The sequence below is a fragment of the Fundulus heteroclitus genome, unplaced genomic scaffold (genome assembly GCF_011125445.2).
Source record: "Fundulus heteroclitus isolate FHET01 unplaced genomic scaffold, MU-UCD_Fhet_4.1 scaffold_166, whole genome shotgun sequence".
In the NCBI taxonomy this organism is placed as follows: Eukaryota; Metazoa; Chordata; class Actinopteri; order Cyprinodontiformes; family Fundulidae; genus Fundulus; species Fundulus heteroclitus.
The window spans coordinates 164716-180992 of record NW_023396578.1 but is presented as its reverse complement, the minus strand read 5'-3'; the positions used below and the strand labels follow the sequence as shown (position 1 = coordinate 180992).

The 16277-nt window shown below is 39.6% G+C and overlaps 1 protein-coding gene across 1 annotated transcript; it reads right to left on the bottom strand.

The window, feature by feature from the left end:
- Positions 1 to 3382: 3382 nt before the first annotated feature.
- Positions 3383 to 14012, bottom strand: LOC118558855 (cytosolic 5'-nucleotidase 1A-like). The gene is made up of 6 exons (XM_036129416.1): positions 13840 to 14012; positions 11740 to 11907; positions 11467 to 11596; positions 7339 to 7461; positions 7044 to 7228; positions 3383 to 5115 (listed from the first exon to the last, which is right to left on the bottom strand). Exons 1-6 carry the CDS (start codon positions 13960 to 13962, stop codon positions 4744 to 4746), a joined length of 1101 nt encoding a protein of 366 aa, XP_035985309.1. The 5' UTR covers positions 13963 to 14012; the 3' UTR covers positions 3383 to 4743.
- Positions 14013 to 16277: the final 2265 nt, after the last annotated feature.

The following is a 16277-nucleotide window of genomic DNA, read 5'->3' as shown; positions in this document are numbered from 1 at the left end:
ATATTGCTTTTGAATTATGGTTTAAAAGAATGATTTTAAAAAAGTAAACTCTTGAAATAGGTCTGACAAAATGATGCAGCCCTAGAAAAGATTTAATAATAATTGACTATAGGGACATGTTAAACTGTGAGGTTGTCCTCTGATTAGCATTACAGAATGTCTTCAAGCTTATAGGCAGTCTGTCTATTTAAAAGTGTTACAGGTAGTCAGTGTGCAGTTGGTGACATGGGGTTATGTACCACACTGAACATGGATCACAGGAAGCAAAGGAGAGAGTTGTCTCCGAAGTTTAAAGAGGACAATTAAATAGACAGAGCAGGTTAAAAGTAGAGCTATAAGACCATCTCCAAGCAGCGAAGCTCTGTCCTGTCACTACAGTTACACTGAAAAAGTTTGAGGTCCACGGGACCATAGCCCCTAACCTACTGGACGTTGCTGCAGTAGAGAAAATGGATGACACATTGAAGAGAAAGATAATGCAAATGGTACCTAAGAGCCAATATAACAAAAAAACAAAAGCTCAAATAATTAAAGTGTGAACTCCAAGGTCCAAAGTACATCAGGATGTCAAAGGGTTGCAAACACCCATCAATGGTTTGAGCCAATTTGGGGCTTCAATGGGAGACACCACTTTTGGAGGTAGCAAATCATAAGAAGGCCAAGATGGTGGAATTTGCCACAATTTTAAAGCCACAAGAGCTGCTGTGGGACAGATGAGACAAAACTGAAGCGTTTGGTTTAAGGCACATCAGCTCCATGTTCAAAACAGAAGACGCAAAAAATAAGCATACCTAGAAAACAAGACTGTCTCTACTTGTAAACATGGAGAAGGAGCTCGGCTAGGTTCTGGGGCAAGGTGGGTGGCTTGGCGCATTTGGCACAGGGTGTCTCAGATCTGTGCAGGGATCAATGAAACCACAAGACTATCAAGGCGTTCTGGAGAGAAATGTACTGCCTGGTGTGGGAACGCTTGGTCTCAGTTGTAGTTCATGGTGTCTTCCAGCAGCATAAAGACCCCAAAAAACACTGTAAGAACCACCCACAACAGCTATAAAGCGACCACTCTGAGCTGGCCTCCTATGCCCGGATCTGGAGCTGAAACACGCCGTCTAGAGTAGGCACCTTTCATACCTGAGAGAACGGAAGCAGTTTGCTCATGAGGAGTGGGTCAAAATACCTGTCAACAGAAATTGTTTGCAGCAATTAACTCAAAAGCTAGCATAACAAGATATTAGCTAGAGTCCCAGATTTTTCTGGATGTTTCGCCGTCTTACCCACTGAGCCACATAATACACTGGAGTGCTGATTTTGCCGAAAAACTGAAGTCACTGGCCGCCATCTTGCTCCTCCCTACTCTCACAGAATCCCATAGGATTTGATTGCAACAACAAGCAGTTTTCTGGCTGTGTGAAAACGTTTCACAGGTAATTCTACAGTCAGTGGATGTACTAACACTATCACTACTAGGAAATTAGGTGCTGAAATATTTTACATGTTATTCATATTAACTATACATATATGTATATATAATATTTGTACATGTATATATGTATATATATGTATACATATATGTAAATATATGCTTTTGTATATTGTTATTTATATAACTATAAATGTTATATATGTATATTTAAATGAATAAAATGCTAAATATTTCAGCACATGACTTTCTCAGTAATTGATAGTTTAGAACATAACATAAAAGTATATGGCATTTGACATTTTAAAAGTTTTAAGCCCTCCCTGAACATGAGAAAATCCTCGTTATTCGATGCTGTAGCGCACATATTCCCTAGTTATTGAGGGAAAATAGGGAGTACCAATATGGCGGCTGGTGGCTTCAAAGCGACTCGTTCTAACAGCGGCGATTAGCACTCCAGTGTATAATATAGCTCAGTGGTCTTACCTTGCTCTTCTACAATGAACGGCTAACTGCTAACCTAGCCGCTAAGCTAACCAGATGCATAAACACTACAGTGTGCATGTGGGACAAACAGTAGTTAAGGCCCCTTCTATTCAAAAGTCATTATCCACAGAAAGAAAAAGTACTGCACTGACATGGCCTGGAAGGTATTCGGAGAGGAAAAAGCATCACTTCAAAAGCAACATTAAAAGGTAGGTTGTAATTTTCAGATGCACACAGGGACACATTTTTACCTAAATAAAAATGTAGATCCATTATTTTACCTAAATAAAAATGTACTTTATTAACTGCATAAAGTGAGCCCAGAATTATTTATACCACTTGTGGATTTAGATGTCAAATTATTTTCCTTTAACCAAGAAGCTTGCTTGTGATAAGAAATGAGGGGCACCTTTCAAAAGTGAAAAAAAAAATGGAAAAGAAGCATCAGTAAATAAAACGTATCTCTTTTTATGTCCTTTTTTTAAATGGCATGTCAAAAATAATTTTTATTCTTCTCAATGGCAAAATGTTTATTGGGATTACAGCAAACCAAACCTTTGTATAACTGCTAAGCTTAATTACTATCAACCAGATTTTTAGCAGCAACCAAAGGTCAATACTACTTTAAGTCAAAGGACACATGTTTTTAAAATTAAGATTTCATGAGAATTTGCCAGTGCTATGAATAACTATTTTTAATGCTCAACGAATAGGTGACATTTTGTAAGATCCTGTAAAATGAATCATGTTGTCAATTCTTTTGTAATGTATTGTTTATATGTTATGTTATATGTTATGTTTATTTTCTTTTGTTGTAATGTCATCTTTATGTCAAACATCTGAACAGCATTTTCTACCTTTGGGCAACCTCTACTGGAAGAAGAGCCACACTACAGGACTCTGGAAGTGGGCATAAGAAAAATTAAACCCTATCCAGGAAATTTTCACTGTGCTTGAGAAACAGTGAATGCAAACTTAGTTTGCAGAATTTGACCAAAGAAATAAGTAAATAATTGAGCTAAAGGGCGAACTGTGGGAGAATATTAAAAAAAAAAAATACACATAAGAGACAGACATCACAGAAGTTCACAGACCCGTACATTTTGCCACATTGTCAGTATTTGCAGTTACTTGTTTATCTATTTGGTATGATACCATTATCATCAACCTCTAAAATATGTAGGAATATGTGAATGCAGATATTAACCTTATGGTCTGAATTTAAATAGTGCTTTTCTCCTCAGACCAAGCAATCAAACTCAAAGATCAGAGGGCAACTAGGGGTTAAGTGCATTACCCAGGGCAACACTGCCATAAGAGAGCTGGAATGGAACCCACAACACTGAGCCACAGTCGCCCAAGAGGATCCTGTCGCCTCCTGCTGTCTATCGAAAATATTGCAAGTACAAAGGGGGTCTGTAAAAAAGAGCCTTTCATGGAGTTTCTCTCTAAAGAAGAATTTATTAATAGGACGAAGATGAAAATATTCCCACACCATTGAATTAATGAATACATAAATCACATTTCTGGTGTGAAAGGAGGATACAGGGTTTTATTTCACGAGGTAATTTTCTTTAAAAAGACATGACATTGCACAGTCTGTAACACAAACTGACACTACTTCTACATTTAACAGCAAATACCGCCTTCACCACAAATCTTTCTGCATCCATTAACACAACACTGAGTGCCATAACATTTAAACAGCAGGTAAGGCGGGCTTTAGCATTGGAGATGGTAAACATTCAGGATCAAACAGCAAACAAGAAAAATGCAAAATGATTTTAACAAACACTGAAGATGCTTGTGAGCTACATAATCTTTTCAATAAGGGCAAACACATTCAAAAGTGACATTTGCACACAATTTAATGTCCTCAATTTAATGCTTTGAAACAAACATCTACGTGCATTATTCATCAACAAGTACAATGCACATGAACAAAAAAAACATATCACATACAGGAAAGAGCTGGGATAAAAGGCACCAATTTTACACTTTTTTGAAGTAGAATTGCACTAATCCCCTAATATGCATTAAACTGGAATTTACAAAAATAGTTATCTTTTTCTTTTTGTTATTTCTAAATAAATGCTTATTGGAATAACTAGATCTTTAAGTCTTACTGTGTCTAATTATATTTTATTGTTATTTCATTTTATATATGTTTTGGAAGGGGTACACATTGCCCAAAGATGTTATTAAAAATATATTAATCCAGAAAAAAATACATCAATTTGATATATCAGGCACATTTTCAGCTGTAAATAACATTTTTATAAAACATTTGATGTGGTACCTGAGGCTGTTTGTAAATACTCAATAAGTTGATAAAGGTTTGCAGGAAATCTTGATCCGAAGATAATATGTTGAGGAATCCTATCTTGAGCAATCTTTATTTTAACATATTAGTCCATTTTCATGTCTTAGTAATTAATACCCATCATTTTAATCAAATCATTTTCACTTCTTTGCCACAAACTGGTGACATAATTACAAATTAGTGTTGGCAAATTATTATTATTATTGTACAGCCAGGCAGCCCAAACATTATTTCTGTCAAATGGCTTAATGTTGCTTTAGGACATACATTTAAAACATATAATGATAAATATTTGTCGACTATTTATCTGCGCTAAAGTGCTGGTAAAATTATGATTAGAAATATTTTTTTGGTTAATGTAATGATAAATATCTGAAAGTGCATTGGTTAGATTTTAATTCATTTGTATCTTTAAAATTCAACTGTTTTCACTCTTAAACAATTATTACAATTATCATGCAGCAGAAAATGAGTTCCCCCTAGTCTCCTGAGCTTCTGAACTGCTACAGTTCTGCTACTTAATGGAAGAAACCTCTTTGTCTTTTAGTCCTTTCTTTTCTGGAACCCTCTGAGCGATTCCATAGGGCACATGGCACGCCACTGTTCCCATTTCTGCTGCCCCCTCCACATGAAACATCTGGTCATCAAAGAAGATATGTGGCCTTATCTTCTCCAAGATGGGACCCTTAGGTGCGCCGGCAAGAAAGAGAGCCTCGTCAATCTCTAGACCCCACAACCGCAAAGTCTTTAGGGCTCTGGCGCCGGAACTTGCTGCGCTGCGAGCCGTCACCAGGTAGGTCCTGATGGGGCAGTCCATGCGTTGGCCTTTGGCATAAAATTTCTTCTGGAGCTTTCCTAAAACCTCCAGGAAGCCTTTCAGTGGTCCCTGTGTGAAGAATACAAGAAAGCCAACAGCACAATATACAGTTTGCAGTTTTTACAATCAAATGCAAATCGTTTGGCTAAATGTGGACTTTCAAAGACAGAGATGTGTGTGACTATTAGGCACTCTTTAGGTTGGAGAAAGATATCAACACAATACTAAAAAAATCAACCCCAGTGGGGAGTTGCCTTCCCCAGGCTTATCCGGGTTACATCAAAAACTCAGTCCACTCATCAAGATACCAAATAGAACCAGAGAAGTCTGCAACTTTTTTGAGCATGCACAAAACTTCCTGGGGTCCTGCCAGCGCTCTGGTAACAACAAAAAGGATCTCGACGACCACAAACAATCTCCTGGGGCAACACTGCTGGAGTGGCAGACAGAGGTCCCAATTTTTAAGAAAGGGGACGAGGCGAGGTGTTCCTATTATCGAGAGATCACACTTCTCAGCCTCCCTGGGAAAGCTTACTCTGGGGTGTTGGGGAGAAGGCTCCGACCGATTTTTGAACCTCAGATCCAGGAGGAGCAATTTGGCTTTTGACCTGGTTGGGAAACAGTTGACCAGATCTTTGCCCTCTCAGAATTGCTGAGGGGAACATGGGAGTATGCTTCTCCAGTCTACACGTTTTTGTGGGTCTGGAAAAGGCTTACCATTGTGTTCCCTGAGGTATTTTGTGTAAGCTGCTGCGGGAGTATGGGGTAACTGGCCAGCTTTTGAGAGCCGTGGAGTTCTTTTGTGCCCAAAAGAAGAGCTGTGGACTGCCCACCTCAGGTTGGTGGGTCAGTCCCAATGTCAAGCGGAGGAGTTTAAGTGTCTCGGTATCCTGTTCACGAGTGATGGTGGGATGGAGTAAGAGATGGAGAGATAGATTGGGGCTGCATCTCCAGTAATGCAGGTGCTGCTCCAGCCTGTTGTGATGAAAAAAGAGCTGAGCCAAAAAGCAAAGCTCTCAATTTACCGGTCCATCTACGATCCGACCCTCGCTTAAAGTCATGAGATAAGAATCATGACCGAAAGAACAACATCCCGGATACAAGTGGTTGAAATTAGCTTCCTCCGGAGGATGGGCGGGCTCAGCCTTAGAGATAGACGAAGGAGCTCTATTTTCCTGGGGTGAGCTTTGCATCGAAAAGAGCCAGTTGAGGTGGTTTGAGCATCTGATCAGGATACTCCCTGGGCGCCTCCCTTTGGGGGATTTACGGGTCCAACCCACTGGGCACAGCCACTGGGGAAGACCCAGAACACGCTGAAAGGACTGTATCCCGTCTGAACTGGGAATGTCTTTGGTCCCCCAGAATGAGCTGGATGATGTTGCTGGGGAAAGGGATGTCTGAGTTTCCCTCCTGGACCTGTTGTCCTCTTGACATGATCTTGGACAAGCGGAAGACAATGGATGGAGGGATGGATTCTCAGTTCCCTTGCAAACAGAGAGCAATTGGTAAATTGTGCTTCCTGTGGAATAGGGCTCCACTTGAGAAGTACACACACCTCCAAATTGCATATGGGGTTGTTGTGTGAAAACTGACAGAAATTGTGACCTCTTCAGATCGCTGTTCAGATCAAAAGTACATCTGTGATATAGTCAAGGAGGCCTGGCATCATATTTATAGAAATGAGGGTGGAGAAAAACTTGGAAGAGGAAGAAGGAGTTACAGCTTATTGGCTTTATAGTATAAGCAGTATAAGTATACAGCAGACTCAAAAATCAACCTCCAAGGCCCCTGAAATATTGCTTGATTATAGCAAATTTGGAAAACCTTATTTCCCTTTGATTCCATCATGAGTTCTCTACTGCTTTCTTGTCCTACTTTTTATTTTCATAGTTCATATATTCACCAAGTTATCTCTTAAAATATTACAATGTTGACATTTTGTAGCCTTATCATTTAGGTAAATGTACTAAAACCGGTTTATGCTTTGTGTACTTTACATGGTCCAGAGGCTTGTTCTCGTGTGCCTTCTCGTGCTCAAAGAACTTGTCCAGTCCGTGTGCTTTGTAAATCTGCTCCGATTCATCGGAGAAGAGCACAGCGTCTCCATCAAAGGCAACACGGAGCTGAGTCTCCGACACTTCTGTCATTTTGTCCGGGGTAAACATGGTGGCTGCTGCTATACCTGGTTCACACACACATAACCCATCACAATCACGTAAGTGTACTGTCATATTTCAAGATTTTGAATGTGGTTCTCTTAGTGATTAATGTCATATTCATGTTGGTGTTTACCTTCCCCCAGAGCCTCGTGAACTTTGACTGGATCAGAAGACAAGTACAGGTTAGTGTTGTAGGCCTTTAAATAACCTATGGGACTGTTTCCTCCAGTCATACAGAAGCGCTCGATGAACAACTCTGCAAGAGATGAAAAGCAATGAGTTCAGAAAAAAATAAATGCGCACAAATCTGTACACATAAAAATGGTGCGAAAGAATCTTGCATCACTGAATAGTTGTGCAACAATCATGAAAATTGTTATTAGATTTTATTTAATACTTTTGAAAGACATAAATAATTGCTTTACACATCTTGTATTATACAAAATATATGTCCTCTCTTCTCGGATGGTACATTATTCATAAACATACATAAGTGGCACATTATCAGCTTCAGTTTCAGTGGATTTTAAGTTTCTGTAATAGAAATAACTATACTATAACTTATTTGGTTTTGTTCAGTCATATGAAGCCTGTTTAAACCCCCGTGACATGAGGGATTAAGCGGGTCAGAAAATGGATGGATGGATGGACTTGATATTTGCTGTTTTTAGGGCCTGGGGGAATACACCAGTGCCACTCCAATTTAAAATAACAGGGGTGTTCCCAATTAGCTAAATGACAACAGGAGGCAAGGTGCCACAGGCCAGAGTTGTTCACAAGCATTTTTTTTTCTAAGTCCACGTGAAGGTCAAGTCTTTTGCCCCAATTTAGAGTTTGGTATGAAATGCTTTCAATCCAATTCACAACACATGTCATCTCAAGACACTTTACAAAGTTAAATTCAATCAAATCATACAGATTGGTCAAAAGGTTTCCTAACTAAGGAAACCAAGCAGATTGCATCAAGTCTTGGCAAGCAGCATTCACTCCTCCTGAAAGAGCGTAGAGCCACAGTGGACAGTCTTCTGCATTGTCAATGGCTTTGCAGCAATCCCTCATACTGAGCATGCATGAAGCGACAGAGGAGAGGAAAACTCCCCTTTTACAGGAAGAAACCTCCAACACAACCAGGCTCAGTGTGAACGGTCATCTGCCTCAACAAACTGGGGGTTAGAGAAGACAGAGCAGAGAGACAAAAAAAGCACAGAAGCACACATTGATTAAGGAATCCTTTCTATGTTATACGCTAATAGTGGATGATCTGCCTTCCCTGGATAATGTCACGGTTAACAGAACACCAGACCAGGTGTCCCTACTATGAAGGAAAAAATGGCAGAGAACAAAAGGTTTAAACAAGAACAAACAATACAAATTGGAGAAGAGTAGGAGAACTCAGCAGAGTGAGAAAAATAGACCCTGTTGTTCTCCAGCAGCCTAAGTCTATAGCAGCATATCTACAAAGATAGCTCAGGGTAAAAACATGTGTGTAAGGAGCTAAAACATGTGACGTCTTTGGGTTAGTCTTTGATGGGTTTTCAGTTGGTTGCTCATAAAAATAAGTTCAAAAAGGAGAAATATTTGTACCAACCATATAATCGATTCATACCTGCCTTGGAGGTGTTCTTATAACAACTGATCATTTCAAATTATGTTCTACATATCCAAGATCCATGAAATGATTGTTGCAATTTGTAAGTAAACACCATGAGCCACAGAACGTTTTTTATAACAAGTTTTCTAGTGCCACACTTACTATAAAGCGCAATTGTCATTTCAGTAGTGGCCAGTAGTGTTTATTAAGTTAACTATAGTGATTGCAGTTCATCTGAAACATCTGAAGTTTGCACCATGACTAAAGCTTCAGTATGATATTGCCTTTACAACAACAACTACCAGAAATACAACATGAAATCCCCCTCTAAACTTATTCCTTTGTGTTCCATTGTGGTGTTGGAACCATGAGAAAGATCACACTGTAACCACATTCAGTCCCAGTTCACCCGGCAGGAAAACACCACAAAACACTCACATGCACACTAACACAGGAACTGGGAGATTCTGTGAACAATCGAGGATTGTTTAATGCTGCAGCATTAGCTGTTCCAGTGTATATTTTTAGATCACATTCAGTTAATTTCTGTTTCTGGACTCGTCTTACGTAGCCAACAGCAGAGACTCGGACACCATGACTGGACTTGATTTACGATAATTAATTTCTGTGGACAACTTGTGAGGGAGTAGAAAGACCCGGCAGAGCACTTCGCCTTTCACACATCCGAGGATGGATCCAGAGAATTTTAAAAGATATCCAAAGGCCATCGTAGAGAATAAATTATGTGGATGATGTCCATCTAAGTAAGCATTTTATATTGTCGGATTAAAGTGAAAATAATCTCTTTCCAAGAAAGGTTAACCTGGGTCACATTGTAGCTGTTTAATCTCAGTCACTGAACTGTTTCAAAATCACTTATCACCTGTTCAGACTACTGGATAAAACCTAACCTATTTTCAATCTCTTCTAACAAATCTGGATTTTTTGTTGGCTGTTCTGTTGTATTTTTGACTTTACCCTCGTTGAATGCTGGCAGAACGTAAGAGCAATGAGTAGGTGACGTTACTGTGGGTCAATTTTAAATTTATTTAGCAAAGAGCTATATTGGGACCTGAGGAGGGGTTTTTTTTGTAGAGCATACATAAAGAACTTTAGGAATAATGTAAAGAAATCTCCAAATGCTTTTGATATTATAACTGTTTGCTTTTTAACGATATCTTCCTGTTAAAACTGTGTCAGGAGTCTCTGGGTTTTTTATGTTTTGGTTTCTTTTACTCACTTGGGTTATCTGTTAGATTCTGTTTCTGTTAGGTTATTTTAATTTTTTGGTAGTCTGGTTTTACCTGTGCTTTCTTAGTTATTTAGGTTTCTTCCCTTTTCTGCTCCATTCTCCATTTCATGCTAGAATCTGTTTTTCTCCTGCACCCAGTACATTGCCCTACTTCCCCTGCAGCCTAAATACCTTTACTACGTTCACCTGTGTTTGATTGCTTCACCTGCTGCCCCTTTTGTTTCCATTTCTATTTAGTCAGCCAGCTAGCCACTCTTAGTTTTCAGGCTAGCCTGTTCTGAGCGCCACTTCGTTGTGTTAATGGTTCCACGGCTGCCTGTAAGCCTTGTTAATTTTAATTAATTTAATTAATTCACCCAACATGCCGCTTCCCTACTCTTGCCTGTGCTTCGGTCCAAACTACAATACATCAAACCTGACTTACTGAAGCTGCTTTCAAATGTTTTAATAACAGCTGATTAAGCAACAAAATGGAGTATTCTGCTCATTTGAGCAAACACACTTAGTAGGATAAAGTGATTCTTTATAAATATTTAATTTACCCAACAGCGGACAGGATAGTGGTTCACCTGATTGCATGGGAAGAGCATGTATAAAGGATACGGCATAAGACTTTTTTTTAGTTTTTGTATTATTTTGACATGCTTTCTGCTCATTTTTTTCTGCTTGTTTTTAAATGCACCCATTTATATCAAATTTGAATGTGCTAGTGCTGAAAAACATATTTTAAGAAAACAAAATTTGCTCTTTATAGTCAATGTAAACTGAACAAGAAGACAGTCTTCCTTTAAAAACAGGTCAGGACGATACAATAAAAATCATATGCTTTACATGACATTTTCATCCCAATAAGTCAGAATATTGTTAAAAAACAATTGATTTCACATATTCAATTAAACAGTGAAACTCATATATAGAATAATCACACCTAGAGTGGTATTTTGTGAGCATCTAATTATTTTGCCTTTGATATTGATTATCATATAACACAAAAATTCAGTTTCTAGGAAAGTTTGAAAATCATTAATACAAAACATCATTAAAAAAATCTTCTTTTTTTTACTAGACGGAACAAACACTGAAAACCTGGTTGGTGGTTTTGCTCTAATCACTGCATCTTTGTAGCATGCAAGATCTGCCTGGGCTTTGCTGAGATGATAAGGACGCCCAGGTTGCTAATGGCCCTTTTGGTCACATGACATTTGCATCATCTGCATTGTTAGTTCTTATTGCTGTCATCTTCCTACTAGCAATACCCTAAAGATTATCTATGCAGTTCACGTCAGGTGTGTTTACCATACTGTTGGTGGCTCTTGACAATAAAAGTCGCCTGCAGGTTTCCGCTTTAAAAAAAAGTTGTGATAAAAACGTGTGAAAAGCGCCACGTGCTTGAAATACACATCCTCTCAGCAACTTACGGTGATGATTGATGGTATTGATGAGTCTCAGGCCAACATAAGCGTGGTTGTTGGTGATGAGCACGACGTCAAAGAGCTCTTCACTCTCTGGATAAAGGTCCCTCAGCTGAGTGTTGACTGCTTCCAGAGCCTGGGAACCAAACCAAGTGGGTCAGGAGGGGACTAAGAGTGTGGATCCACCACCTCCATGAGAACAACAGCAACAACACACAAAACCATGGCTTTGGAAATGAGTTTTTATTTATTTAGTGTTCTCAAACAAAACCCTCTGACCTTGACAAAGGAGAAGGCAGGTCCGGGGCTGAAAGGCTCCGTTTCATGCTCCACCTGATACTTTATGTATTCCTCCATGCCCTGCTGCTCAAAGATCTGCTGCTCCTTTTCCATATTGAAGAGGACTCTGGACGACACAGCAATGGTGATGGAGTTCTCTGGCTTGGGCTGGATGGTCACAGGTATAAGACATGTAACTTTAAACCGTAGTTGCTATTTATGCTTAATTAGCTAACGCTATACAGTACTATCCCCAACAAAAGCTAAGCTAGGGAACTGCTTTGACTGGATTAAAGTGACTGTGATATGAAATTCTTTCCACTCCTGATAATACGCTTCACATACCAGAGGCTTAAATCTGTGAGCGTTTAATAGCCGACTGTATCCTTGATTACATTTTAACAAATCTCCTTGATAATCTTATACTGTTGTCTCAACTGTGGTTTTAAGAATTTTGCTACATAAAACGTAAAGCACAACAAATGTATTATACATCAATTTTAGTATTTTTTTTGTTTTGTTTTGTTTGTTTTTTTTGGACATGTGTCCCTCAATAATTAAATATACCATGCTGCGTAAACTTATTTCTGAGTGATCTGAGTTCTGACTGCCTCCATGCTAGGCCACATTGATCTACTAACTCATGCAAAATGACACCCCATGCAAATATAGGTAAGGCAAGGCAAGGCAAATTTATTTATATAACACAATTCAGTACAGAGACAATGCAAAGTGCTTTACATGATTAAAATATAGGAATAAAAGCAAGTAGGGATAGAATGTAGAAACAAAAAAAGAACATTAAAACAGTTTAACTGGAACATTCAAAGGCAATTTTAAACAAATGTGTTTTTAATCTCGATTTAAAGGAACTCAGGCTTTCCGCACTGTTACAGTTTTCTGGAAGTTTGTTCCAGATAAGTGGAGCATGGGAACTAAATGCTGCTTCTCCGTGTTTGGTTCGTGTTCTAGGTATGCAGAGCAGGCTGGAGCTAGAAGACCTGAGTGGTCTGGAGGGTTGATACACTGATAACAAGTCTGTGATGTATTTAGGTGCTAAGCCATTCAGGGATTTATAGACTAACAGAAGTATTTTAAAGTCTATCCTCTGAGATACAGGGAGCCAGTGTAAGGACTTTAGAACTGGGGTTATGTGCTCTACTTTCTTAGTCTTAGTGAGGACGCGGGCAGCAGCGTTCTGGATCAGCTGCAGCTGTCTGATCCACTTTTTAGGCAGACCTGTGAAAACACCGTTGCAGTAGTAATCAATTCTACTAAATATAAACGCATGGATTAGTTTTTCCAGATCAAGGTTCTGGGTTTGAATCCCACAGACTGCCATTATGGGTCACTGAGCAAGACCCTTGGCCCCAGAGTGCTCCCCGGGCGCCCCACAGTAGCAGCCCATTCCTCTCTAAGGGATGGGTTAAATGCAGAGGATACATTTTATTGGAATGTATGTTGCAATAACAAATAAAAATAAAAATTAATTATTAAAGGTGTTTTTTTGAGAAACTGAATTTTTGGATTTGTACTTGCCATAATCATCACAATGAGCTAAATTAAATTGTTATTTTTGTGTGCAAGTTTACATTTTTGAATGGAAATACTAAGATAAATCAGCTTTTAAAAATGACTTTACATAATACATTGGGAGGCAGATGTCTGTGCCAAAAGGTGTGAATTGCTTTAGCCCGCCACACTCACTGGTCACTGACTGTCTCCGTCTACCCACCTGATCTGAAACATGACCTCTGCAGCGTGCTCCTTCTCAACCTGGCACAATGAAACATCCTCTCCAGTTTCACACAGCTTCATCTTTATGTAAGTTTCATATCTCATGGAGCAAGAACCTTTGAATCATTAATTTCCTATTGACATCAATCTCACAATTGCCGACAAACATTTTATAGGGAATTAAAGAGAGCCTCTTTATCTTCATTTGTTGCTGTTGTCTAAGTTGCAATAAATTATGGCCAATGCGAAATTATTAAGCCCAATTAAGTGACAAACACTGTCTGACTTCATTCATTGCCGTAGAATAATTCTTGTAACAGTCCTCTTTTTTTATTAAGCATGGGGAAATCTAGAGATACTCACAGGTTTCTTTGAGGGTGTGGAGGGCTTCAAAAGTGTATTAGCATCTTCCAAGGAGTGTTGGCTGCCGTTCTTGACCACATCTTCTCCACTGATTGTCAGAGTCTGACTGTTGTTTAGACTCATTTTACTTATTCAGTTCACAGCTCACGCTCAGGATCACACTGAGCCGCAGTGTGTGTGCCCCCCCCCCCTCGGTAACGTACTTTTAAATACTCGTACAGCAGGAACCCAAAACAAAAATACACACTTGTTGTTCCCCAATTTAATGCAGTCTTGCTGCAATCAGCAGATGAACGCAATTCGATTGCAGCTGCAGAGGCACTTGGATGTAAAAATAAGACATGTTGCGGAAGAGAAGGAGGATGCAGACAACATTCAAGCTATGACCTTGGTTTAATATGTCCAGCATCGTTTGGAGGAAAATCCTCGATCGGGTCTTCTGCGCTGCACTATGTTCCCCTCTTTTGCACACTCTGTCCTGACTTCAAGCCATCCTGCATCCTCCCACCGTTAACTCTTTCAGTCTCAGACTCCCCTTAGTCATCGCAGAGCATGTGATTTAATCTGGTTGACAACTGGTTGCTGCGCACTATAGGACATTTGCCGCCTGTGTCGTGATGCTTGAAATGTGTCTGGGTGTCCCTTCTCATATGACACCTTAGTCTCAATTTATGACCAGATCATGTTTAATTCACCGCAAGGATTGCGTGTTATTGTGTAAGCACAGGTACACTGTATGCTCTGTGACGCACTATTTCATAATCCTGCAGAGCATTGTGGGAACTGTAGTCCATTTTTGGCTCATTTGCTACCCCCGCTGGTTTAGAGCCTCCTGAAACCCTGCCAGATTGTCGCAGGGGTTGAGTTACAAAGCAGCCGTCCCAGTTTCCAGGCAACAAGCATGGAGCCAAAGCAAATGGGACACTCCCATGCCTTCCATGGATACCATTGGCTCCATTTAAAATATATCATCCTCCAACCCCAGCATCCAGAAACAGGCAGGTGAGGCAGGGAGCAAAGATGAAAGTACATGCTGTGCTTTGAAGAGCGTCAAATTACCATCAACAGTGTTAATTTTGCTTTTATCAAAGCAGACAGGCAAGGTGGAGATGGTTTCTGGCAGGAGACACTGAGCAGACACCGGTGGATTAACTAAAGGAACAAAAAGAAAACAGACAGCCTCATATATGTTGGACACAACTGCATCAATCAACTTTATTTAACTACTTCTAGCAACCTCACAGGGAAAAAAAATAACTCTGAAAACATGTTTTATTATTTATGTTACCTTCTATATTGCACCAAAACTAATTTGATAAAATACAAACTCCATTTTGATTTTTATATTAGATATCACAGCAAAGGTACACTGCATACAGTTTCAGACAGGCAAGATAAATTTGTTTTAGTTGGAACCATTGCATTTCTATATCTCTGTTTTTAAAGCTATATATTTCACCCTTTATATGTAGCTCTATGATTTTATGACTCTCTCTCTCTTTCATTAAAACTCTGACTATATCTTTGTCTCGTTTGACTTGGTCTCTATCTCCATCTCTATTACTTTATCTCTGACTACATATTAGTCTATAACTATTTCTCTACCACTCTCTAAATCCCTAATTTAATCTATATTTCAATCTGAAAAACTCACAAAGAGAGGAAAGGCAATTAGAAGAATTTATTGATACAATAATTTAAACTTTGGCACTCAGACCTCGGCAGGAAGCATAAACGCTGTTTTAAACATTAATGTAGATAAGCAGATGTATGAGAATAGGGATATTTCCTCCCAGGCCTGAAACTTGTGGTGGAGTTTAGATAGATGAAGTTGGTTAATTCGTAGAAGCTGGTTTGCAAGGTACTCGCTTGAGTTAAATGTCAACTTGGATAAACAAAGTTTGCATGAACTGTCCATGATGAGCAAGCATGAAGCGACTGTGGAGAGAAAAAACTCCCCTTTGGGAAGAAACCTCTGGCAGAACCAGGCTCAACATGGCGGTCTTCTGCCGGACTGTTTTAAGAGTAACAGGGAACTCCATGAGAGTCCAGGAGGAACTGCACTCTGGAAAGGCGAGGTTGAAGGAGCATCGAGGAAAAGTCAGATGGAGCTTGCTACGATGGTGGAGAAGGGGATGGAGGTGGGTTGAAATGGTCGTCTGAATCGAAATCCGACATGGTGTGACTGTTCTTGCGCTTACTGAAAAGCAGGCCGAGAGATGATTTTGAGTTGCTTTTAAGGTGAACACTGGATGATGATTGGGCTTCGAGGAGGTGTGGCTCGAGGCGGATTGGCTGCGTCGGAGGCGGACCGGCCTCCTATTGGATGGAAGTGAGCAAGAGTTTCTTCAGTTGAATTTTCCGCCTTTAGCTTCATATCACTATCTTAATTTCTCCATCTCCATATCTCCACATTTCGATCACTCTGCCTTTGTAAC